At 36.3% G+C, this 27,321-nt stretch overlaps 1 protein-coding gene across 2 annotated transcripts; it reads left to right on the forward strand.

Annotated features, from left to right (window-relative positions):
* The first annotated feature begins 1,185 nt into the window (after window positions 1-1,185).
* Window positions 1,186-22,593, forward strand: LOC132295137 (loganic acid O-methyltransferase-like). Of its 2 annotated transcripts, none has more exons than XM_059793259.1 (3): window positions 1,186-1,389; window positions 2,846-3,505; window positions 22,145-22,593. In XM_059793259.1, exons 1-3 carry the CDS (start codon window positions 1,297-1,299, stop codon window positions 22,418-22,420), a joined length of 1,029 nt encoding a protein of 342 aa, XP_059649242.1. In that variant the 5' UTR covers window positions 1,186-1,296; the 3' UTR covers window positions 22,421-22,593. The 2 variants fall into 2 exon arrangements, with proteins under 2 accessions (XP_059649242.1, XP_059649241.1); XM_059793258.1 differs by having other exon boundaries at window positions 1,191-1,389; window positions 22,082-22,593.
* Window positions 22,594-27,321: the final 4,728 nt, after the last annotated feature.

Consider the following 27,321-nt stretch of genomic DNA (forward strand, 5'->3'; position numbering starts at 1 on the left):
TCCAACCGAAACAGTGTCACTTGGTTTTTTTTGCAAAAAATTGAACAGTTTAGGGGGTTTTCTGTAAAAATAAAAGTTCAAAGGGGTTTCTTGAGAAAAAGTAAAGTTCAGGAGAGCTTTTTTGCATTTTACTTAAATTTTTATTATTTCATACACTGAGGGCCTATATTAGTAAAAAAAAAAAAAAAAAAAAAAAAAAAAAAAAAAAAAAAAAAACTCTCTTCCCCTTCTACCTAGCAAATAAAAAAAAATTATCTGTCCATCCATCCTATTTACTATTCATTTTATTCACCCAAACATAAATCGGGAAAGACACATTCCCTTCTTTAAGAATTTCTCATCCATCTGTCTTTCCATTCTCCAACCAAATGAAACTTAAGGTACAAAAGAATGACCAAGCTGTAATTTTTTTTCTTATATTTTTTATTACCAGGATTGAAGTTTGAGAACTCACAAAGTGAAAAGTACAATTCACACGTGACCTGTCTAGTCACCCAATTGAGTTTTTCATTGAAACAATCGTGTTTCATTTTCGGGTCGTTTTGTCAAAATATCTAAAATTTGGTTAGTGGAAAAGCTTTCCAACTCCCACTTCAACCATTGACAATCCCCAACAAGTAACATGTTTGTCCGGGTCTTACTACGTCACTCGTAACGAATGATGGACAATTTTGTTGAAAATTTACAAAGTGACAAAATGGTAATAGAATCGTCAATTCTTATTTGGTCCAACAAAGTGAGAAAATGGTACTATAATCGTCAGTGTCACACGGCACGAAGGAGCCGCCAATGTAGACTACATATATATCTATATATATATATATATAGTAACAGCGTTCTGTGGACCCCAAGTTCATACCTACCAATTGTAAGAGCCTATCAAAGCCAAAGGTGTCTTAACATTATCCATCTATCTATTATTCTATTTTGCCTGTGTGTGTGTGTGTCAGTCATATCCGATGAAAGGTGGAGATGGCACTTACAGCTACAAAGTGAAAAAATGGTACTATAATCGTCAGTGTTACACGGCACGAAGGAGCCGCCAATGCAGACTACATATATACGGCACGAAGGAGCCGCCAATGCAGACTACATATATATATATATATATATATATATAGTAACAGCGTTCTGTGGACCCCACGTTCATACCTACCAATTGTAAGAGACTATCATAGCCAAAAGTAAACATTATCCATCTATCTATTTTGCCTGTGTGTGTATATATATATAGTACTACGTATAATATAGCAAAGAGCTCTGAACTGACACAAATAATTTGGCGGAGAGAGAAAGATGAGCAACAAGGAAGCAGTCGCAATGACAGAGTCATATCCGATGAAAGGTGGAGATGGCACTTACAGCTACACCAAGAACTCCACCTATCAGGTACTAGATTACATGTATATATGTGTGTATATCAGCATCTGATTATTTTGTTGAATAGGTACTCTTGTGCTATAAATTATTAGATTTGCCAAGGCTTATGGTGGTGATGAATTTAACATTTCACTCAATTGGGTGACTTATTCCCTCCAATAAACATAATTCTTTCAGTAATTCGTAACGGAAAAGAATTTTATATTTTTTGACATAGAAGTATTCAAATTCCAAAAACAGGAAAAAAATATTCAGAAATTTGTATCCATACAGTTTGCCCCCTAACTGGAAAATGTAAAACAGATACTGATAAACCAAATAAACTGATGGCTGAAGTATAAATCTTTGAATTTTGGGTTTTTTATTTATTTATTTAATGATTAGTTTCTGGAGGCTATGTTGTAGCTCATTTTTTACTTGGTTGTTGAAATTACTAAATCAGTTTGTGAGTTAGTACTGTTCTTTGTTGTCTATCGGTTCATGTTTTGCTAAACCTGGCAATGGGATACTTGGGTGTTTTTTTTTTTTTTGTTTTGTTTTTTTTTTTTTTTTGGTACTCCCACAAGTCCCTCCACTTGGCTTGAACCTTTGACCTTCTTTTAAAAGATAAGGGCCTAAAACCGTTAGGTCACTGACCCGTTAGTCTGCCATCTTCTAGGGAAGATACTTGAACATACCATATCCTTTATTTTCCATCTTCTAGGGAAGATACTTGAATAGGCCATAAAAACTGTAACTGTTGCTTCAAACATGAGGTATACATACATTACAGAATCAATTCAACCATAATTTGCAAATTTCAGTAATTTGCAAATTAGTTTGTTCTCTATCATGTTAAAGTCTATATTGGTATGTTCAGCCATCAAATACACTAACCTATAGATAATGGAATGCAACTAAATATTCACAATTTTTTATACTAATCCATTATTTCCTAGGATACAATGGTATTCTATCATACAGAGTCCAATATGAGTATTTCCTTTGTTTTTGGATAATTCATATTAAAACAAACATAACAGAATGGTTTTATGAATAATTATAAAGAGAACGTGAATTTTAGATATATATGTGAGGTGGATGTCCAACAGATATGTCAAAGACATATTCAATATTATACCCCGGTTTTCAGCCTCATTTTAAAATAGTTCTATTATGGATGCCCTTCTCCCAATTTGAATAGCATATTTCAAGAACTATAGCAGAAATGAGCTCATATATTGAAAGAGGGGGAATTTTTTTTAATGAATCATAGATTTTTCAATATAGTAATACCATCCGGTATAACAGATTCTGTCATGACATATAACTAGGTTTCGCCACCTTTGAGGTGGAATCAAGTAGTTTTTACTATTCCATGCACTAATTGGATTTGTTAATGATGATCAAAGCATTCCGAATCTGATAGCAATGACAATGATGATTATAGCAACAAGAGCAGTAACATATTTTTTCGATTTTACAGCAAGAATCTGCAAATTATGCTCAAGAAATGATCGATGAAGCAATTGCAAAGAAGCTCGACATAAAAAGCCTCATTTCTAATTCAAGCACATTGTGCATAGCAGATTTGGGATGTTCTGTCGGGCCAAATACCTTCATTGCCATGCAAAATGTACTTGAAGCCATGGAAAAAAAGTGTCTTTCCCAAAGCAATGCTTCTAAAGCACCCAAATTCCAAGTGTTCTTCAACGATCATGCAGCCAATGATTTCAATGCACTTTTCGCATCCCTCCCTCATGATAGGCAATACTTTGCTGCTGGAGTGCCAGGTTCTTTTCATGGCCGCTTATTCCCGGAGTCCTCTCTCCATTTTGTGTATTCCTCCACTGCACTCCAATGGCTTTCTAAGTTGCCTGAAGAGTTGCTCGACAAAAACTCACGAGCATGGAACAAGGGGAGAATTTACTACACAAGTGCGTCCGAAGAAGTAGCAAATGCTTATGCAGCTCAATTTACAAAAGACATGAAGAACTTTCTGAATGCTAGAGCTAAAGAGATTGTGGCTGGAGGGATGATGGTGGTGCTCATGCCTGGTCTTTCGGATGATATCCATTATTCTCAGCGGTCAGCAGGTCTGCTGTTTGATTTCATTGGGTCTATACTCATGGATATGGTGAATGAGGTTAGTCAGTAATCAGCTTTTCAATTGAAGCTACAAAATTACAGTCTAGTGCTAATTTTGCAATTTAAAGACAAGTAAGTCCTACAAATTTTTTATTAGGACAATGAAGTACCACTTTTAAAATTTATTTTCAAATAGGAAGTTAGTTCAGGACTTTTTTTGCCCTATTTTTTCCGGTATTGCCCTTTGGTAACAAAGTACCAATCAACACTTTAAATCCTGTAGACCATACCAAATTAAAAATATAATCCAAATTTGTCATCCATTTTTTCCTTACGCAATCCTGTAGACCTTACCAAATTTAAAATATAATCCAATTTTATTCTCATTTACTAAAGTCGGTCAATATGTAAACTTAAATTCCAAAACTGCTCATAAAGAATTCCATGTTTGTTTCATTGTATTGTTACACAACAACTTAAATTCCAGAACCCAGTTAGACCTGAACTTAATGTTTGTGGAATGAGTCTGCTCTTGGAATAGTTCGTATCACAGATTGGTTGGGATGGGTTCATGATGAATGCAAACTAAAAACCATTAAAACCCAAATCAAAAACACAAATTTTAAACAAAAAGTGGATACAAATATTACATACTTAAATCGCTTGAAATAGTGGTGGATGATGGTGAAAGAAGATGTCAGAAGAATATGAAAACACGAAGAAGAGAACCAAAAGACGTGAAGATCAAAGGAAGAGGGGAAACAAAAAAATTGTAAGAGTGATGAATGAAAGGGGTAATAGAACTATTATAGTTTTGGTTAATTACACTCACACTCTTAAGGTTTGCTATATTGACAGTCAGATGAAAATTAAACAATTTTTTAACAATAACACCTCTGTCAAATTTTAAATCCAAACAGGAAAAGGAGTGAAATACCTATTTTACCATTTAATATTTTATTTATTTTTAGGATTAGTTACAATGACACTACATGAGGTTTGTCATAATAACAGCCATATACGAGTTAGGTTTTTTTGAGCAGTGACACCCCTGTAAGAATTTTGAACAAAATAGGTCCTTACAAGGTTGGAAATACAATATTACCCTTTAATATATAATTCATTTTAATAATAAAAATAAAAAATATCTCAACTTGTAAAATGACAACTTTGTCCATACTAATTAGGATTTTCAAGCCCAGCCATCCACCCCTTCTCTTCCCCCTATCTCTTCAACCATAATCGCGGCCATCATTTCTCTGCATCCACAACCATGGATTACTTCACCTCTTACCACCACTACTTATCACAGCCACCACCACAATAGCTAGGAAAAAAATTCTTCTATCATTACCACGTGCTTAATTGATTGGCGCTTGCTGAGACCACCGAAACCACCAGCACTCCCAGTTGCCCAGTTTGCCGCCCGTTGCTGCCAACTACAACCTCTTAACCGTCGATGAGTACTGATCCATTATCGGTTCCAAACGTAACACTGTGTAATTTACATCATTTTCTATCTGTTATTCGAATCTTTCACCGGATTCAGTGGTAGTTGTTGGGTGTTGCCGGAACTGTTCTCATCGGTTAATTGTTAAAGTTTCTAGGCTCACACCAGCGATATCTTGATGAGCTTTTTGGTCTATTACAATTTTATATATATATATATATATCAATTTAGCACTAACTCTCAAATCTATGTTGCGGCTGTCACTAGTTGGATTTGTCTTCACCTAACCGAGATGTGTTCTAAAGCTCTCACCAGAGCTGTGTGGACAATCGCTATAGTTATTGGGTTTATTTGGAGCCCATGTTGAGGTCTGTGTAGTTCTGTGCTCTCATCGAATTAAATGGATCTTCAATCTGGCAACAATGGAAACTTCAGCTAAGGTCAATTCTCAGTCCGATCAAGCTTCTTTATGACAACAATTGAGACTATAGCTACTCTAATTAATCTTCAATAACAACTGCGGCTAACTTGGGTTCTCTATATGGGTCTCTTGTTGCCAAAGAGAATCAAGATAAAAGGGTTATATTGTGTCTCTGTTTGATCTTTGGAACTATCAACATAAACAACTCAAATTGCTCTGAACTTGCCCCACCTCTTACCACCACGTACAACCACGAGCACTACTACTCATCATCACCACTATCGTAGAGTATCTGTTTCGACCTTAAAGATGATTATGGGAGGTTTGAGCTGGGTACTTATTTTGGTGGGTTATGTTTTTAATGGTGAGTGGTGGTTGTAGCGGTAAGTGGTAAGAGAGATGGCAGCGAATATAGGTAATGGGATGGCACGGATGAGGGAGTGATGCAAATAGGAAGGTTGAGGATAATTTGACCTATTTAAAATGGTAGTTTGGTCCAAGAAAAATGAATTTTAAAGATTAAAAAATGTCATATTTCAAATAGGTCAAGGGTAACATTGTCAATTCACCATGTGTGGTGACTATTTGGGGTGTCTTTGTTAACTTTATTAAACCTGGTGGGGTGTTATTGTCCAGAAATGAGTCAACTTGTATATGACTATCGGGGGTGTCATTGTAATTAACCCTTATTTTTAATCTCAAATATAAAAACCATTAAATGACCAAAATACCCTTATTTTTGGAATAAACAATATTAACCCATCTCCCTACTTTCTCTCTCTAACCTCTTATTCTCCCCCATCCCACCATCGCCATCACAACCAACCTCTGCCATTGCCACCACAATCCACCTCCGCCACCGCCACCGCCACCGCCACCGCCACCGCCACCACAACCACAATCCACCTCCATCCAACCCTTCTATATCTCTCCACTTATCGCCGTCACCGCCACCACCAAAATAGAAATATAATTAACTATTTATCTCTATTATATGTGTGTATGTGTGTGTGTGTGTGTGTATATATATATATATATATATATATATAGACATATACATATACACAACCACCACCATCACCAGGGCCACTACCACATTCTCCCACTGTGGCCACCTTCTGTCCACCCTTACACCACCTACCATCACCACAGCCCACCCCTTCTCTCTCTCTCCACCGCGACCTCTACCCCAAATCGTAGCTGTAGGCTGCATCACCACCGCCTTTGTGCTCTTCCTCCTTAGTGTCACAAAATGATTGCATATTTTGTTGTCAATTCTGGATTTTGGGTAGGTATTGGTGGCACAAGTTATGGCGATAGATCCTACAGAATTCAAGATTACGAATAATGTCGGTCTCCAACTTTCCCATTCATGACTAGCAACTGTCAGCCACTATTATTGGATTGGGATTTGCAATTGGGTCTTTTAATTATTAATTCTAGGCGACTCTGCTGCTGCCGTCTTCGGCATTGCCGGCGGTGGATGGGTGATTTTCTTCTGGGTATTCTCTCTGTATCTATTATCTTATGTATCTTTTACTTTGTGTAAGTTATATATAAAAATATAATATTATGTAATTGTATAGATAAGAGTTAAAATAGGGATTTTTTTTCACCTTTTTTTTTTTTTTTTTTTTTTTTTTTTTGTATACCCAAACACCACCCACCATCCCCTCCTTTACTATGGATTTGAAGAGATTAAGTTGTTGAAGGTCGGTGCGTACAATTTGAATCAATGGGCTATGAATTTTGATTGCAATGTGAAGAATATAAAGGAATCTATTTCTGTGGTTAAAGAAGCAAGGTTGCCTATAGACTTGGTCCTAAGCTTTAAATTGTTGTATCATTCATATATGTATAAATGTGTATTATATTTATTTTGTTCTTGGTTCTTTATTGTTGTGGATTCATAGGAACTGAAATTAGAGTTAATTTTTTTGGGGTTGATTTGGGATAGAGAGCATGTGTATGCGCATATACACACACACACACACACACACACATATAATATATATAGAGAGAGGGTTAGTTTTATCTATTAAATAATTAGAAAAAGGTTAAAATAGTAATTTCATTATTCAAATTAGTCAATCCACAAGTTAAAGGGTACTAAGGTAAATTCACTTTATGTTTGAGGTGGTTGGGTGTTATTGTTAATTTTTCCAAACTTGAAGGGGTGTTATTATTCAAAAATGGGTCAACTTTCATCTGGCTGTCAATAGGAAAAATCTCAGGGGGTGTGAGTGTAATTAACCCTATAGTTTTTATAGAACTGTTTGGAAATAAGACTTCAAATGTTGGACTTCTTTGTCCTATAATTTGTTTTTAAGACTTATTTGTCTTTAAAGTTGTAGGTGCATAAAATCTCTAGACTAACTCAAGAGCTCAAATGAAAAATTCTATCCACGAACACTTAATAGAAACTCAGAGAATTTCTTAAAATAACATTCAATTTGGTATTAGGAATTGTTCAGAGACGAATTGGATGATCTTTAGATTGGGGACCGACCCTAGTATTACTTAGGTTGCTTACATATCTCGTTTATTGGGAATCAGGTCAGAATGTAGTTATGATGTGGAGAATAGTATCTCTTTTATTTGGGGGCTTTGCTGTAACGACCCAAACCCAGGTTCGGATTGCTAACCGGGTCCTGACCCAAACCAACCCTCCCTAAGAACACCAAGGGTAAAATGGTCTATATGACACGTACCCAACATTGGATGTCTAAATGAAGTCTTAAAAGTCATTTCTTTTTTTTTTTTCCTTTTTTTTCTTGAATGGGTTGATTTTATAAATTTTCAAAATAGAAAAATAAAGTACAAAATACAATAGAGAGGCACACCCCTCTCTACAAAGAAACATGAAATGGAGCAATTCCATTTCCAAACCAAGCTAAAAACTAGTAACAAAAACATCAAGCAACATCAAAAATAGCTAGTATATTTGCTAGACCAAAAGAAAAGAAATGCAAAACTTCCCAAATAATATTATTTGTAGCAGCAGAAGAAGCTTTGACACCTCTATGTAAGGCTAAATTTCTTTCCAACCAAATCTTCCAAATAAAGATTGAAAATAGTCCCTTCAAAATCTTGGACTTACTCCCCTTATCATTTGTAATTTGTAGCATCCATTCCACAAATAAACTAAGCTAATATCACGATTTCCCAACCAAATCACAACCTGCTGCCATACGGCAACAGCATACACACAGGTACAAAACAAATGATTATTTGAATCTTCTTCCTGAACGCAATTGCGACAAATGGTCCATAAAAGCCTCATCTTTGTAAATTAACACATAACAGATTTTTGTTATGCATAATGATTACAAATATAGCAGTAATCCTTGGTCTGCAAAATTTCCAACACAGGTCCTTCCACCTAACCACTTGCCCCCTAGCCCTACAAGCTGTCTAGGCATTTTTCAGACTGAAATCACCATAAATCCAAATAATTATATAATCTCCAGCCTTCAAAGTTATGTTAGCAATGAATTCAACAGCCTCCTCTGGAAAGAAAGGAGTAAACAACCACCCACCGTCAACAATAAGAGCTACTGCAGTAGCTTGTTTATCAAAATTTCTAAACATATTAGCACCAAATCTCTGGACCAAAGACAAACCTGCACACCAAGGGTCAAATAACATGTTAAAAAAAGCACCATTTCTAATTTTGTACATCACATTTTCTTGAATGAAATCCCTGGTATCCAGAAGTTGCTTCCAGATACTTGAATCTTGAACCCTTGGGACAACCATCCAGAAATTATTATGTTGTAAGTATCGAGCATGTATCCACTACACCCATAGAGTCTCCTTGTTCTTCAGAAAATCCCAACAGATAGAAACTTTTGCAGCAAAATCAATATCAGAAATTCTTCGAAGATTGAAACCTCCTTCTGTATAAGGCAGTGTGACTTGACTACATTTGAGTTGTGACATCTTTCTTGAATCCAATTTCCCACTCCACAAAAAGTGTTTAAACTTTTTGTCCAAAGCAATAAAACAACCCCATTGGATTTTAAATCCAAAAACCCAATGATACACTAAAGAATAAAGAACTAATCTAATAAGCTCTATCTTACCTGCCAAAGACAAATTGATTATATTCTAATGATCAAGCCTGGCGTTGACTTTATCAAATAATCCCTTGTAATCTGCAGACTTTAGAGCTCTATTTGCTAAAGTAATTCCAAGATATTTAATTGGAAAATCTTTATTTTTCATTTGAAGAACCTGTAAGACTCTTCTCTTCCCTCTAATAGCCTTCGAGAAAATCATTGAGCTTTTATCTTTGTTCATTGCAAGACTAGACACCTCATGAAACCTCTTAAGCACCTCATCAATTGTCTTTGTAGTAGAAATATCTGCCTTCACAATGATGAATAAATCATTGACAAAAAAGGCATAAGAAACCAACAAACCAGTCTTCTGAACCAAATTGCAGAGCTTGATTTGACCACCAACAATTTTTTCATGGGAACCAAATTGCGAATCTTAATTTAATCACTTTAGAATGCTTACAAATGAAGGAACTGGCATCGATCACCATTCGGGTCACTTAAGGTTACAAGGGTAAATTGATCTTTTTGGACTGTTCATTGCATTGTAGACTTTATAATTGTCGTTTAGGCCATGTGAGGTCACTTAGGGTCAATTAGAATTGAAGAAAAATGAAATGGTTTAAGGTCGCTCGTTTTAGGGCTAAAAAGGGTAAAAATTTCATATCCGACCACTCTGTTCGTTTCCCGACGGGGCCGTAGGAATCCCAACCTCTAAAATACACTGTAGGACCCATACGAGGAGTTTCAGAGCCATCGTAAACACCTCAAAAAAATAGCACCTACCCCTATTTACGAGCACTCGTCCAGTGCCCTACGAGCACACATAGGGCACCCCAGCCCCTCCCTGCACACACAGGACTTGCCAGACGAGCGCTCGTCCGCCTACTTTGAGTGCTCGACCTACCCTAAAAATGGGCTCCTTGCCCTTTCTTGTCCCGTCCTTGTTTCCGATTCCATTTCTAGACATTCATTGATCATTTTTTACCTCATTGCCCCTGTCCCAACTCGCTAACATGCATTTGACAACATAACTCATCAATTTAGATACTTATATAATCAAACATGCATAAGTATGGAAAATGAAAGTAAGACATCCATTTAAAAACTTTGAGTTACATCATTTATACTAAAACATAGTCTGATGGAATAAAGATACAAGTTTAGACCCTCCAGTCACAATTTCAATGCTTTACTAAGATTTACATCAACTATATATTTGATACAAAAATAATAAAAGTAAGCTTCTATCAACCCTAACTACGCATATGAGGGTTTGTCATCAACCACGTCGCCGTCATGACCTAAAAAATGTTAAAGGAAAGGGTGAGCACAAAAGCTTAGTAGCAGATGTCTAAGACGCCTACTTTGGACTCCCTTGAGCCACACATCACACATATAGGAGAAAAGAAAGCTGGGATCATACTTGGGGATTTATAACATCTAATTTACAAATCAATCTCAACAATGGTATTTGGGTATTTCAATACAAGTATGCATAGAATGCAATGCAATGTCCTATATTTTCCCAACCTTAGTCTTAATTGACTCCAAACTTGGCCTTTACTAGCCCCAATTCCCTTCTATACTAACCGACTTTACCGAGCTGGGATTAACAGTATCCTTGGCCTCTTGGCCTTTTGCCTAATATCAACTTTTTCACGTTCTACACCGAACTGCACCCCCTCTAGGTCGAGTTAGCACTGAGCTTGCAATACCCGGTCCATTTCTTAAATTTTCTTTTTTTCACCCATCCTAAGATAGCTAGCTTGTCAAAACTTATTCAATTTCCTCACCATTCTAAAATGGCCTAATATCCCTCTAATTACATATTTCCCACCATGCCATGCATATAATTCAATTGCATCGAATTAACTTTTAATTTCATATCTTTGATAACCACAGCATAAGCATAGCATTTTCTATAACTAAAGCACAAGCATGGCATTTTTTACCATTTAAGCACAAGTATAGCATTCTCAATACTTCAATAACAAGCATGCTTCCCATGTAAATCATATCAATAAAATCATGCTAGTACCTTGGCACAATTAAGTAATTCTTCAATTATTCAATAATAACACTTCATTAACAAGGAAAAGAAACATTTTATACATCAATGCTAGCATGCTTTCATCACATTTTCATTAATTATCATTTCATTCATAACCTTGCATTCAATATAGCTAAGTGAAGAATCAATGGAAGATTACTCAACAAAAGGCAAAGTATAGAACATTAGGAATCCCTACCTCAATTGTGTGCACCCAACACATGTCATTTGCTAGCCTAATAAGCCCCAAGGCTAACCCTAAATTCAAAATCCCTCCAATCCCTAGAAATAATGGTCTCAAAAAAAGGCTCTTGATGTATAGATCAATTCTCCTTTCTTGCTGTTCCTCAAATTCTCACTCTAAACCTCCTAAATCTAAAATTTAAAATTGGTGTTTATTGTATATAGATAGATATGGAGAGAGAAATAGAAAACTTAGAGAGAGAGAGGAAGGAGATGAGAATGAGAAGAAAGTGGACCGGGGGGAGGGGGGGTTGCGAAGTTTTCCAAAGCTTGTGTGGCCCTCTTCTTGCCAAGTGTCAACATCTTATGTTTACTTACTTGTGGTCCAATTACCATCTTGCCCTTGCCCTTGCACTTCTATTTCAATTCCAATAAGATCCCCAAAATATCTCCTCTAATGTAGAGATAGTGTGTAAAATGTCTACAATGCCCTTCACTTAAAATGAGAGAACCGGGAAAGGTTCCCAAGCCCGGAAATTGTCCCAACTTCTGAAAGATTATAAAATCAATCCCGTCACATCTAATTGATTTAAATAATTAAAATACACTTCTGAAACCCTCGGCTCAAGAAAATGACCAAAACGGCTCTTGTAACAAGCAAAACGAGGCACAAAAATTTTTTTTTTAAAAAAATTCAGATAATTCTGGGACTTTACAATCTACCCTTCTTAAAGAGATTTCATCCTCGAAATCTACCCTCCGTAAGAAGGAGGCCTACAATCGTTCCTTTTCCCAGAGATAACCTCACAAAACTTGTATGGATTATGAGCTCACAACCTTATTGCCTTTGACACCGAATGTCAATAGGCAATCACACACCACTGTCTCCGACAATACAATGCTCACCACCCTATGTGGGTACTCAACACACGACACCCTACCACCAATACACCCTGCACATCTACATAGGGCTCCGAAGCCCACAAAGAAATAGTCACTAGACCACAAAGAAACGGTTGCTAGACTAGCGACATCCAACCTCAACTTATCCTTTAAAGGATACATGAAACTCGAGACAAAGGAATCCCAACTACTACCTATTAAGTCCCAAATCCCAGTCGATACATTCCCGACAACCACTCCTTTGCTACCTAATGCGTAGCTACACCATCACATAACCGTACAAGCGATTAACAATCGCAACCTCTAGTTTTATTATCCTTAACATCTCTCAAAATGGGTAAATAGAAAATCTTTCAACGATAGCGTAAGCACGAGTCACACGAACCACAAAATGTACTATCACGTACTCAGGATACAAATCCCCAAAACATAATCTCAATAATCAAATGATCGATCCATCAATTTCATTGGACACGTAGTCCCGTCTAAAGCACCTCGTCATCCGAGACAATTAACATGAATCTATAAAAACACTATTGTCACCAATTAAAAGTCTCTTTCAGACCAAATTCATATTGTCACACTTACACTTACATAACGCGCCACACCATGCTCTCATTGTCACTAATCGTTCAGAATAATTGTTTACCTTTGACCCGACATCGTGTTAAAGAGGGACTGATTCAGGAGAAATGGTTGTCCAGGCCACTCTCGTCATCAATTCGTCCTCAACACTAATGTCGTTCCCATCCTCAGGTCCAAACCTCAAATATAGTCTCATACAACCACAAGACAACCATGCAATTGACTTACTATCCATTCATCACTTTAAATAACCTCAATAGCTATACTATCTTATATTTTGTCCTAAAAATTTCAATCATACTTTAATCATACAACTCACAACGAGTTAAAAACAACCCAATACTAATTACCATAATCATCGACCATGCGTAAAAGCCTTCCGGTCTACTCCTAACAACCCGTACTAGAAAAAAACTCTATGACATCATTCGATCCAACACTTACCTTATCAAAACACTTCATAAGACTATCTCATGCCTGGAATCTCAAACCCAGAATCAATTATCTCAAATACTCCTCAAGAGAATCCCACATTCAAACCTCCAATTACATAGTCCTAAGACTACACCGACACCTGCCCTCAAAGTACTCCTCAAACCAAACTTCTATGAATGTATCCGGGTACACGACCGACATCACATCACTTAATCATCCTCGAACTTACTAGTCATGACATATCTCCTAGCCATCATCACTAGCAACAGAGAATAGAAGCATACAATCATAACTTGGCAACTTATGCCTCACATCCCACCGGTCAAAACCACCCTCAAATCATACATTACTAAACCCAAAGACTTCGCCTCCCTTCTTGAAAGTAAGTCAAATCCAACTTTTATCGGATACCACTTATAATAGAGATAAACTGCCACAGACCTGCCCATTTGCGGCCGCGCACAACTCTTAAATGGAGAAATGACACTTGTACCGTTAATGTCCTTGTCAGGACCAGCGCAAACAAAAAGGCTAACAAATCCCGCTCTCATAAGAGACTGACAACTAAATCCAGGCATACCTAATACCCCGTTACACACAAGGAAGAGAACCAAATAAGATACCCGTATGAAACTACGGACTCAAATCTAGGCGATCTCGCCACTAATCAACCATCTCACACTGTCAATGCCTATTGGAAGACACCTAGGAATCTCAACACCAAAACCTCGCATATGCAATACCGCAATATACATGCTAGACAAAACGAATCTGATATGCAACTTTTGCACGCCAACTGCTAGCATACCGTTCGCAATGAGACTACCAAACAAGATCACCAATGCTCGCAATACTTTAACACTAGGGACGATCACTGCCTACTGGACACCGTATCCCATTCTACTCAGAAACAGTCTTCCCCAAATGGTAACCTCTATGCCATAAAATGACACCTTGACATTTATTCCATCTTTACCTCCCCAAATAACAAAACTAAGAACACTGCGTACACAAGTCTTGTGACCTCAGTCATAGCAACCCACTGACCCATCATAAGAATGATGTGCCTATATGGCAATACTGCCCTGCGTGGCTCTAAAAGATGAAATAGTCTACCACCGTCCCGACTGACACATAACCAACCTCATTCTTGACTATGGTTAGCAAGCAACCACTTAATTTAGCCAGACATTCAGATCATATTGTCAACCATCCTTTTACTCAACACAAAAACCTTATGTCTTATCACCTTTGTCAGCATTCTTCCCGAATGATAACTCGAATTAATGAGCTTTCACTAGATTACTTCTCCCTTAGTATCACTAAGATGATACAAATACTATGCGAGAGTATGTATATATTACCCTCGACACTCTCCACAGTGACTATTAACATGTTATGAGAAAAAAAATCCATATACGACAACGCCATGCTGACAAATCCTAAAAGGAGAAATGGGCACAGTAACCAGAGTGCTTAACACTTAACCGTCCCCTCAAACCCAACTACAGTAACAATCAGCTGCTAATACATAATAGGTTACCCAAACTACTCTTCATAAGGTAACCTACGTACCCAGTCAAAGAAACCTCACGCCCTAGTGTCAACACCATTACCTTTTCTCTTCACCGTTCCTTAGAACACTATTGGCCGCGAATCAAATTGGGCCACCTGCTAAACCTATAAGGTTATCCTCATCCCAAATCACTCAATTCAATAATCTATCCCTTTGGATCCTCAACCACTAGTACTACCTTCCGATACTCCAAACATATCTGGAATATAACTCCAGTTCATAATTTTTAAATTCTAAAACATGATTTACATAATACCTACCATACCTTACCTTACTCGTAAACAACCGAACATTTTAACAACCACATACTACCTGTCTTATGTAATTCTGCATCGCCCAACTAAAACTGATCACTACATATAACCTTGAGACTCTCTCAACAACTGCACCATGCAATTAACTCACCAAGAGTCAAAACATCCTTAACACATCCCTGTAGCTTTCCAAAATGAAAACCACCCTTCAACCAATCAATCTCTAGAATAAACTAATGAGTCTTATTAACTAGTCGGTCACCCTGCACTGACATGATCCCATACAACACTTAGGTCAATCTATACCTACTAAGAAATAATAATTCCTCTTACCAACTATAGGCACACGTCTCGTCAAACCGTACTAAAGTACCCAAAACATACATCCCTACACTATACTCCCAATTCTCCCAATCTCTATTGTATTTACCATAAACCGACTCGAAGAGAACCGCCACCCCAAATTGTGACCTAATTCACAAACACCGAATTCTTAAAATCACATGTCCCTTTAGAAGATCTAACGTTGTATGCCTGACCTCCACGGTCACAAGACCCCATACGCTAACACATAAAGTTCACACATATCACCCTGGACACTGCACTATGAGACATGTAATCATTCTAAAGTTGTGCCCCAAGCATCACACTATGAAAACAATGAGAATAATGGAATAGCCCTACACCCAATAGCTCAATCCACGAGCCAGAAACCTATGCAATTCATTTGATAAGAACTAGCACCCCAAACAACCATTACAGCAACCGAGCTCCCTGTCTACTCAAATTATAGCCCACACGGTAAATTACATACCATCAAACACCTACCATTGTAGTGTCCACCACATGCTCAACCACATACACGTATATATTTATATATACATATGTGTATACACACATGTCTACATACCATAACAGGGACATACAACTTGACATAATCGTGTCCTATCATATTTAATTGAATTTCGTAATCATTAAATCATCATATGAAATTAAACGTTACTTTAATCTTCACCATCTTCCCATGCATAACATGCTTGCATAAAGTATGCTCAGTACTTGCCATTTAATTACAAATAACATGCTTTTATCATTAATAAACATGTAGTTCAAAGATTGTGCTTTAAATGACTAATTATTTTCATGAACCAAGTCATCCTTTCATTCACATAGCTATGCATTTAACATATACCGGCATTTAAACACCAAAGCACTTAGTAAGTCAGCATGTTTCTCAAAATCATAAACATTTAAGCACAAAACATGTATTCAATGCAAGTCAGACTTCTACCCTGTCTTGGTAAGCACTACCCGTCATCCGAAAGGTTTTCGAACCACGCTCTGATACCAAATCTATAACGACCCAAACCTGGGGGTCCAAATCGCTAACCAGGTCCTGACCCGACCCAATCCGACCCGAGAACACTAAGGGTAAAATAGTATATATGACCCGCACCCGCACCTGACATTAGAAGTCTAAATAAAGTATTATAAGTCATTTCTAATCACTTTAGAATGCTTATGAATGAAGGAACCGACATCGATCACCATTCGTGTAACTTAGGGTTATTAGGGTAAATCAGTATTTTTAGATCATTCATTGCATTGGAGACCTTATAATTGTCTTCTAGGCCATATGTGGTCACTTAGGGTCAATTAGAATTGAAGAAAAATGAATTGGTTCAAGGTCGCCCGTTTTAGGGCTAAAAAGGGTAAGAATGTCATTTCTGGCCACTCCACTCGTTTCCTGGTATGGCCGTGGGAATTCTAACCTCTCCAATACCCTATATGACCCACATGAGGAGTTTCTAAGCCATTGGAAACACCTCAAAAAAATAATACCCCTAATTACGAGCGCTCGTCCAGTGCCCTACGAATGCTCGTAGGGCACCCCAACCCCTCCCTATGCGCGCAAGCCTTGCCAGATGAGCGCTCGTCCGCCTACTTAGAGTGCTCTACCTGCCATAAAAATATGATTCTTGTCCTTTCTTGTCCCATCCTTGTTTCCAACTCCATTTTCGGACATTCCTTGATCATTTTTGACCTCATTGTCCCTGTCCCAACTTACTAGCATGCATTTGACAATATAACTCATCAATTTAGATACTTATATAATCAAACATGTGTAAGTATGGAAAATGAAAGCAAGACATCCATTTAAAACCATTGAGTTACATTATTTACATAAAAACACAGTCTGATGGAATAAAGATACAAGTTTAGACCCTTTCAGTCACAATTACAATGCTTAACAAGGATTTACATCAACTATACATTTGATACAAAAATAATAAAAGTAAGCTTTTGTTAACCCTAGCTACACATATGGGGGTTTGTCATCAACCATATCGCCGTCGTGACCGGAAAAATGTTGAAGGAATGGGTGAGAACGAAGGCTCAGTAGAGGATGCCTAAGGCACCAACTTTGGACTCCCTTGAGCCACACATCACATATACGGGTTAAAATAAATTAAGCCGGGATCATACTTAGGGATTTAGTAACATCTAATTTATAAATCAATCTCAACAATGGTGTTTAGGCATTTCAATACAAATATGCATAGAATGCAATGCAATGTCCCATATTTTCCCAACATTTGTTTCTATCGACTCCAAACTTAGCCTTTACTACCCAAATTCCCACCTACGCTAACCAACTTTACCGAGCTGGGATTGACACTATCCCTAAACACTTGGCCTTTTGGGGCTTAGTATCAACTTTTTCACGTCCTACACCGAACCACGCTCCCTTTAGGTCAAGTTAGCACCGAGATTGCGATACCCAATCCATTTATAAAATTTTCTCTTTTCTGCCCATCCTAAGATGGCTAGCTTGTCAAATCTTATTCAATTTCCTCACCATTCTAAGATGGCCTAATATCCCTCTCGTTACATCTTTCCCGTCATGCCATGCATATGATTCAATTACATCCAATTAACTTTTAATTTCATATCTTTAATAACCATGGCATAAGCATAGCATTCTCTAGAATTAAAGCACAAGCATGACATTCCTTACAATTTAAGCACAAATATAGCATTCTCAATACTTCAATAGCAAGCATGCTTCCAATGTAAATCATATCAACAAAATCATGCTAGCACCTTGGCATAATTAAGCAATTCTTTAATTATTCAATAACAACACTTCATTAGCAAGGAATGGAAACATTTTATACATCAATGCTAGCATGCTTTCATCACATCTTCTTCAATTATCATTTCATTCATAACCTTTTTTTTTTTTTTTTTGAAAGTTATTTCGTTCCATTCATAACCTTGCATTCAATATAGCCAAGTAAAGAATCAATGGAAACAAAAGGCAAAGTATAGAATATTAGGAATCCCTACCTCAATTCTATGAACCCAAACATGCCCTTAGCTATAAAAAACAAGCCCTATGTCTAACCCTAAATTTGAAATCCCTAAAAGCCCTAGCAATAATGGTCTCAAAAGAAGGCCTTTGATGTATAGACCAATTCTCCCTTTTTACTATCTTGCCCATGAACTTCTATTTCAATGCCAACAAGATCCCCAAAATATCTCCTCTAATTTTGAGATATAGATATATGTATAAGTGTGTAAAATGTCTACAATACCCCTCACTTAAAATAAGAGAACTGGGAGAGGTTCTCGAACCCCCGAAAATCGTCCCGACTTCCAAAAGATTTTAAATTCAATCTTGTTGCCTCTAATTGAATTAAAATAATTAAAATACACTTCTAAAACCCTCATCTTAAGAAAATGACCAAAACAGCCCTGGGACCCTCGTGGAATGCATAACAAGGTGCAATAAATAAATAAATTCAAAAAAAGCTAAAAAAATTTAGGACATTACATTTGCCCTTTTTTCTGTCTCCCTTTCATTAAGCATCTTGAACTCTTTATTTACAGGAAAACCCTAATTGTGTCATTCTCAGACTCAAATCTCTTGTTCAAGTCTTTCCTTACTTTTCTATCTCTTTCCTTATCTTACTGAATCAGTCTTTTACTAGGAGAAGGTCTCCTTTTGAACCCAATGGCTTGTTTGGCTCACTTATTTGGGTCAAACTGACGCTATGGGGCAGAATGGCCCATTCCCTTGGTACGGCCAAACTTGTAATTCAGAACTTGGGTTTCAAACCTGAACACACGTTGGTTATGATGGGCACTTCATTTGTACAGGTGTCATACTTTGGTTGGTGGGTATTTTTTGCCCTCACAAAGGTGCAAAAGTAGGACAAGGTTGTAATTTTTTGAAAAAAAATAATATCTACCAATTAAGATCTATCTTCCCAAAGTGAAGTAGTTTGAGATGGCCTAAAATAAAGGGGAAACCTTTGCTAAATAATGGTGGGGGTTCTTGGCAATAAACTCAATGATTTTAAGATTTTCTTTTCTATAACTCATTAATGATTTTGAAATTACTGATGATACAATCACATTAAGCTCATAAAAGGATAGGTTTTGTTCAATTCAATTTTGAGAATAGAGAAATTTGTTAAAACTATAACTCTTATTGCATTAATATAACACGAACATGTGAGTTATACAGTGCGAAAGCTGTTAGTTGATTAAGTCTTGATTAACTTTCTAAATGACCCAGAAGGGGATGAATTGGTCGACTTGTCCAATTTTCGTGATTGAATAAATTTCACACAATTATGATCAATTAAACATAGATAATCACAAGAATAATGAAAACAAGTAAGTAGAATTTGAGAGATGACACCGAATTTTTAGCTAGGAAACCCTGATTAGCAGAAGAGACTAATTATTGTGGGAAAAATCTCGTGACCTACGTTATCTAGAACAAAAAGATCCACATATATGAAGCAAAGTAAAAACGACTCTAACTCAGGCTCACACCTTTTCACTCTATCAAAAACCAATTGCTAACGATCTTTGACTTTGCGACTCCCCCGTCCTACAACTCTCGACCTTAGGATTACTTTTGATTTCTACGGAAAGATCGTTGGTAGATCAATCAACACCCCACAACTGTCTTGATCCCTTTAAAGTGTAATCTTCTTCTCATTTTCTTCAAAAATTGATTTTAAGAAGTTGGTAAGAAAATATGCTGCTTTGATGAAATTGTAATATGATGTAGACTCTGAATATTCCATATTGATCAGTAAAACATCACCCTAATCACTCCTAATCACTCTTGTGTTTAAGTGTGTGCTCTCAAAAATAAACAATTAGATTTCTCTTGAAATTCTCTCAAAAAGCTTCAATGATGAGTAAAAGATGAATACTTTAATTTTCTATTGAAGCCACCAGCATCTCTTCCTAGGTTTTTAGAAAGGTGATATATATATATATATATATATATATATATATATATATATATATATATAGTAGTAAATCCTTGTAATAAGTGGAAAAAGATTTTAAAGGACTGTCCTACAAGTTTGGGTACAAACAGGAAACTGTAAAGTTACCAAAATCTGATTTTTTGCATCTCCAGGCTAATACAACCGGTTAGACTTGATGGTGCAACCAGTTGACGTGTTTGTCGTTCGAAAGTGTAACCAGTTGGACTATCAAGTGCAACTGGTTGGATTTTTCCCGAGAGTTATTTTTGCTCAGAAAATGCTACTTGTTCGAACATAAAGTGCAACCGGTTGGACTACGATGAATGATAATTCCAACCTTGGCTCTCGTACCCAACCTTAAAAATATTCACAAATGTTCCTCACATACTTACCTGTATTACATGATGTTCTAAATGGATGCAACAGTAAGGGCCACTTGCTTTTTAGCTACAAAAGACTAAGACTTAAGATAAACAAAGATTACAACTCGATCATTAAGTTTTGACTTCAAAATTCACCAATATTATAATTTTATATCTCACAGAATATGCATTATGCATTACATTTTGATAAATCTATATTGCACTTAATGTTGAGATTTTTAAAAGATTTTAAAACTCATTTGAAATATTTCAATATCCCTTTATTATTTAATTTCATTATTTGAATTTTATATTGTAACTTACGGAATTAATTTACATAAATGTTATAACGTATAGAATTTATTGGGTCTTATTATAGCAAATAATGGCAATAATGAGTTTGCCGTTTTGGCTTCTTTAAGGAGGCCTATATATATGGGATTCACACTCAAAGGGATAATATACCCTTCTGTATTACTTTTCCTGTGTTTTTCCTATCGATATCTTTTATATATTTTATCTATATTTCAATATTTTGGGCAACTCGACATTAGAGACTTGGTCCTTTTGCCTTCCTGTGGTCGTGCACATAGAGGAGGCGCCGCTTAGAGCTGATTGGGTTGTATCTTAGAGTTGACTAGCACCGTCCGCACCTGCACGTAGGGTAGGGCTATCAACTTTAAGGTCAACGTGTTTATCACGTGCCTCTCTATATCAGGCCAGCCTTTCTTTAACCTTATTTTTATATTTTATTTATTTTATTTCATGTCTTTTATATGTACCAATTATATTCAAATTGTGTGTCCATATATATATATGTGTGTGTGTGTGTGTGTGTGCGCGCGCGCGCATGCAACTAATATCATACAAAACTACTATATTCTCATTGATTTAATTTCTACAAAACTTACTTTAATTGTCAATTATATTTATATAATATTTTAGTGTGATTCGTTTATAATATTTTAGTGCATAAAATTATATTTCCATAACACTTAAATCATATTTCCATTATATTTTTAGTGTAACCCTTTAATGCAAACCGTTATTATAGGGATTAGTTCGTGAAGCTCAAGTGGATTCATTTAACATACCTATGTATTGTCCCTCCCCCAAGGAAATTTCAAGGCTTGTAGAAGAAAATGGGTGTTTCATTATTGAGAGAATGCAGATGATGGATCCGAGGTCAAAGATGAATTCCCCATTTGATGCGCACACATTTATAATGCACCTAAGAGCTGGCATGGAAGGAGTTTTCACCAAACATTTTGGAAGTGAGATTGTTGGCGAAGTGTTTGAAAGGATTTCTAAAAAAAGTGCAGAGTTTTCCTACTTGCTAGACAAAATCTACAATGAAAGAAATCGAGTATTTTTTGTTTTGAAGCATAAATGATGTGAGTTGGGACGGTATTGGCCTCATTATAAGGGTAATTTACATGTCGTTGCTATCTTTTCCTCTTTTTTTCCCTTTTTTTTTTTTGCCGTAGATGGAGAAGTAATTTAATGTTACTCAAAAATAAATAAATAAATAAATAATATAATGGTGCCTCGATGGTTTAAACTAAAGCATGGGACTTATTTATTGTCAACAATCAATAAGAAATTTGGATTTTGTGCTGAAATCTAGAATTTGGCAGATTTTGAATTTGATTGACAAGAAGATAACTCTTTCCCCTATTTTTTTCCCAAAGGCTCTGCAAGAACCCTTTTGCTTGGACAATGTTATGTTGATGAATTGAATATATTGTGATGCGATTTGAGTTCAAATGGCAACACCTAAAACTACAATATGTACTTCTTCAGTGAAAATCATCACCAAGATAGATATGTATAATAAGACTATCTATTTGAAGATATGGAAAAGGAACTGATATTGGCACTCGAAGAAGTGTCTCAGAATTTATTTATTATTATTATTTTTATTTTATGATATTTGGATTTAAGCAATGGAGTGTCACATAATTTTTTCTTCAACACCATTGATATGGTTACTTTAACATTTTTCTGACAACTCTTTTACTTGTTTATGTAGTGATATTTCTTGTTTTGTTATTGTATTTATAGAATCAATAAATTCTTTTATTCATAATTTTAACTTATTATGTTGAGTATCCATTAGTTTTAAAGTATAGGTAAACAACCCCCCCCCCCCCCCCCCCCCCCCCCCCCCCCCCCCCCCCCCCCCGCGGCCCATTTATTTGGGCTTAAGACAAGAATGATGATAATAGTGATGGTATGTATTTGCTAGCTGAAAATTTGATAGACTATTAATGATTCGGCTTGCTAATTAGAAGGTCAAATTATATGAAGTACAAGTTTATTACAAATTATTCACATGAATGTACATGCAAATTTCTATCCAATCAAATAAAAATGACATCACACATGTATAGAAGACATTTTAAGGACACCTAACCATATTTAGTAATATTAAAACAAAATTATTTTCTCCATCTCTCTCTAGTGTTGCACTTCTTCTCTCATTTGTGAATTGGTCTAAAGTATTATAACTAGAGAGAGCCATAACCAGAGAGAGTGTCTTAACCATGCTATTTTGCACTGGACCACCCAAATCTCATGAGTGAATCGAAAGTGGGATCTAAATGAATTTCACCTAAAGTGCCCCATCTATCTTCTTAGATAGAAGTTTAGTTTCAAACCCCAGCACCAGTGCTCTAGCTCGTTGACCCTTTCCAAGTGTGATTTTTATGTATAGTTAAGAATGACAATTTGTACCGTCCCACTAGAGCCCTGCTCCGTCCCGTCCCTAATGGTACGGGTATGGGAGCCCTGCTCTGTCCTACCCCTAATGGTACGGGGTATGGGAACCCTTTATGTACCATAGGGGTGGGTATGAATTAGATTTTAAACTCATCACGGGTTACAGGGTGGATACGGGTTTTAAGAAACATCCGCCCCATCCCCTCTCGTTCTTTAAACTTTTTTTAATTTATATATATATATATATATATATATATATATGTGTGTGTGTGTGTGTGTGTGTGTGTATGTGTTATGTATATATATATATATATATCATTATTTTACACTGTATAAAATTTATAGATTTTATTAATTTATTTATGTAGATAACAAATAAATAAACATGGTGGGGTGGGACAGGCACGGGTACACTCATCTCTTAACATGGCAAGTATGGATTGTGAAATTAAAACAATGCAGACTACTCAACAGTCATTCAATCAAGTCCTTAATTTGTATACACTTAAACTAACATTATGTTATTCACATAAGGGATTTAATCATGCTAGTATTATAAGCCTTAAACCACACAATCCATACTCTAAGTCTTCAAAACTATAATGGCCTTTGCTATGACAAGTTCACAATGTGAATGAAACTAATCTACTATAAAATTTCAACATAAGAAATCCATTTATGCTAAATATACAGTGAGTTTCAATTCATTAATCACAAAACAACATAGTATCAATTTCACAACTAATTCATTGGCAAGAATCTTGTAAAAAGTCTATAGTTACACTATAATAAATCACTAGATTTTAATTCTCCACCAAATGAAATAACATCCATACAAGAAGTAAATCACATACAAGCCTTGAACAATATGAAACTCTAGGTTAGTTACATACAACTTTCATCTATATGCAACCCTAGAATTTAAATAACATGCATACAATGTATATTAACCTTAAATAACACATTAAAACACTAAGGGTATAAACATAAAATGTAACGACCCAAATCCTCATGGATCCGGATCATTAAACGGGTCCTTACTCGACCCAAAATCGTCTAAGGGTAATACGGTCCTTTCACGTTAAATTCAATTATCAAGGTTCAAAAAGGGCAAGATAGTAATTTGCTACGATTTAAATAGTTTGAGACTCTAAGGGTATATTAGTCATTTGTTTGTATCACATAATAAATAAAATAAGTTCCAGGACAATATAGTCTTTTCAGTGATTAAAATATATTTATTGCACTTTAATTGGGCCATAAGGTAAATACCCACATCATCAATTGGGTGCCAAAGTGTAATTTAGAAAATTAAAAGAAGAATGTTTATGGGACAAGAACCGGTCGACGTATACACATTATACGTCAACTGGTTTGGGTTATGAACAATGGAAAAACCCACTGCCGAGATACCGGTCGACGTGTGGGAAGCCACACGTCGACTGGTTTGGAATGTGTACAGTAAAAGACTCACTGTCAGGATACCGGTCGACGTGTGGGAAGTTACACGTCGACTGGTTCACGTAACTCAGTCGACGTATGGGATTTTAGGTCAACCGGTTTGGGTTATGTTCACTCAATTGAGACTGTCCAAAGAAAAATAGAATATACCACTTTTTGTAACCAACCACCCACGCCACAACACTCACGTACGCATTCAAATACATTTCAACATCAACAATAACAATAACCATAATATTAACATAATTTACCACACATTAGTTAATCATTTAGTGTAATTAAAAGTTAATTACATTTTCCCCAATGGCCATACACAAAATGGGCCTAAATAGCAATACATTTTTAGTTAACACTATACAAAATTAGGCCAAATTACAAAAGATAGCAAAAGAGACATCTTTCTACTCCAAGCTAAGGCACGGGTGGACTGTCTTCTGCCATTTCTTTTACGTGTCCTAAAAATATTAAGTATGTAGGGTGAGCAATTTGCTCAGCAGGTAACACTTAAGACACGCTTCTTGTGTCCTGTGAATCCATATAAAGAATAGAGCAATGGGAATGGGGATCATATAACGTCAGAACAATATCACATAACAATCAATCTCAAGTATACACAATGTGATGCAATGGGAGTGCAATGCATGTTGATGTCGCTCCCCATTTTCACATTCAAAATCATCACTTTCAAACTGTTAATGTAACCCCCTTTGGTACCCCGTTAGCGCCGAAAGAAGGATTGGCTACTGTCCCTGACCGTTGGTACCTCCGTAGCGTCATTATAGGGCCCAGATAGCCTAACCACGCTAGGGCAGTCTCCCTAGTTCCCTCTAGATTACATTAACCTACCGGCCCTTTGGTGACTCCGCGGCGACCGGGTTTTCATAAAACCATTTCATCAAAACACTTTCCCAAAATTCCCCTTTCTCATTTTCAAATCGATTTCTCCTATTTCATGCCCAATGCCAATGCATAGATGCCTCAATGACATGCACATGTTCATCATCCCACCTCTAGTACAATTTAACTAACAAGGCATAGTTCACAAGAATATCAAGGAAATCACAACATGCTTTTTATACAACAAGAATCTAGCATGATGATATATATATATATGTTCCATGCTTTCAATGACATAAAATTTAAAGATTTACACCACACAATTTAGCATGCTTCATATTCATTATCTCTAACAATTTATCAACACAATAAACATAGCAACACAACATCTAAACATGTTTTACTCACAAAACAACTCATACACATAATCATGGATTTTCTAAACAACATTACTTCATCTTAAAAACAATTAACTTTTAAATTAAGCATGCTTGCAACAATAAATAAGGTATAATTCACCAAAGAACAAGAAAAACATGAATTAAGAAGCCCCTACCTCAAATTGATGCAAAACCCTTAAAATGCGTCACCAAATTCAAAATCTAGGGAGAGCACCAAAACTGAAATTGTTGGTATGAATACGAAGGTCTCGTCGTAGGCTTCGTTTTGCCGCAAACGGCTTCCAGAAACTCCAAATATAGAGAAAGAGATCTAAATTCAAAGTTTGGAAGCAAAAAGAAAAAGAAAAAGTGAAGCCAAGGAAGGGAGAGAGAGGACTAGCGGGAGTGAGAGAAAGAGGGTTGAGGAATGAGATCAAAAATGATCTTTAACCCCATTTTGTGATAGTGGTGGGTCCCACCCTTTTTAATTTCTTTTCTCTTTTTCTTATATCCTCATTTTACACCACATAAATATATATACACACATTTAATTCACAATCCTCTAAATCACATTAAAAATAAAAAATGATGCAATTGGACCCAACAAAATTCTCGCGAGCAACAATTCTGGTAGCGGTCCCACAAGGGACCGTCCGACCCGAAAAACTGAAAAAATGCGAAAATGGTCACTCTTACATTTCAAAGAGTCCTGGACTCAATGAAATGTCCCAAACAATTTTAGGACACAACCGGTACACTCCACCATATCCGGCACGAAAAAATGTGAAAAGACCAAAATGCCCTTGCAGTGACAAAATTTTAGAAAAAAGAAAATGGCGAAAATCAGAAACATTACATAAAACACCCCTACCTCACTAGAGAATTGTATCTCTAT

This window comes from Cornus florida, unplaced genomic scaffold (genome assembly GCF_030987335.1).
Source record: "Cornus florida cultivar Cherokee Brave unplaced genomic scaffold, ASM3098733v1 CherokeeBrave_3.0.0_Hap2_Chr02, whole genome shotgun sequence".
NCBI classification, from domain to species: domain Eukaryota; kingdom Viridiplantae; phylum Streptophyta; class Magnoliopsida; order Cornales; family Cornaceae; genus Cornus; species Cornus florida.

What these genes read in the sequence shown, in the direction of transcription:
- LOC132295137 (XM_059793258.1), top strand. Translation starts at nt 1,297, where the DNA reads ATGAGCAACAAGGAAGCAGTCGCAATGACAGAGTCATATCCGATGAAA. An exon ending in CCAAGAACTCCACCTATCAG is followed by an intron (nt 1,390 to 2,845) that starts GTACTAGATTAC and finishes TCGATTTTACAG; the next exon opens with CAAGAATCTGCAAATTATGC. An exon ending in TCATGGATATGGTGAATGAG is followed by an intron (nt 3,506 to 22,081) that starts GTTAGTCAGTAA and finishes CCGTTATTATAG; the next exon opens with GGATTAGTTCGTGAAGCTCA.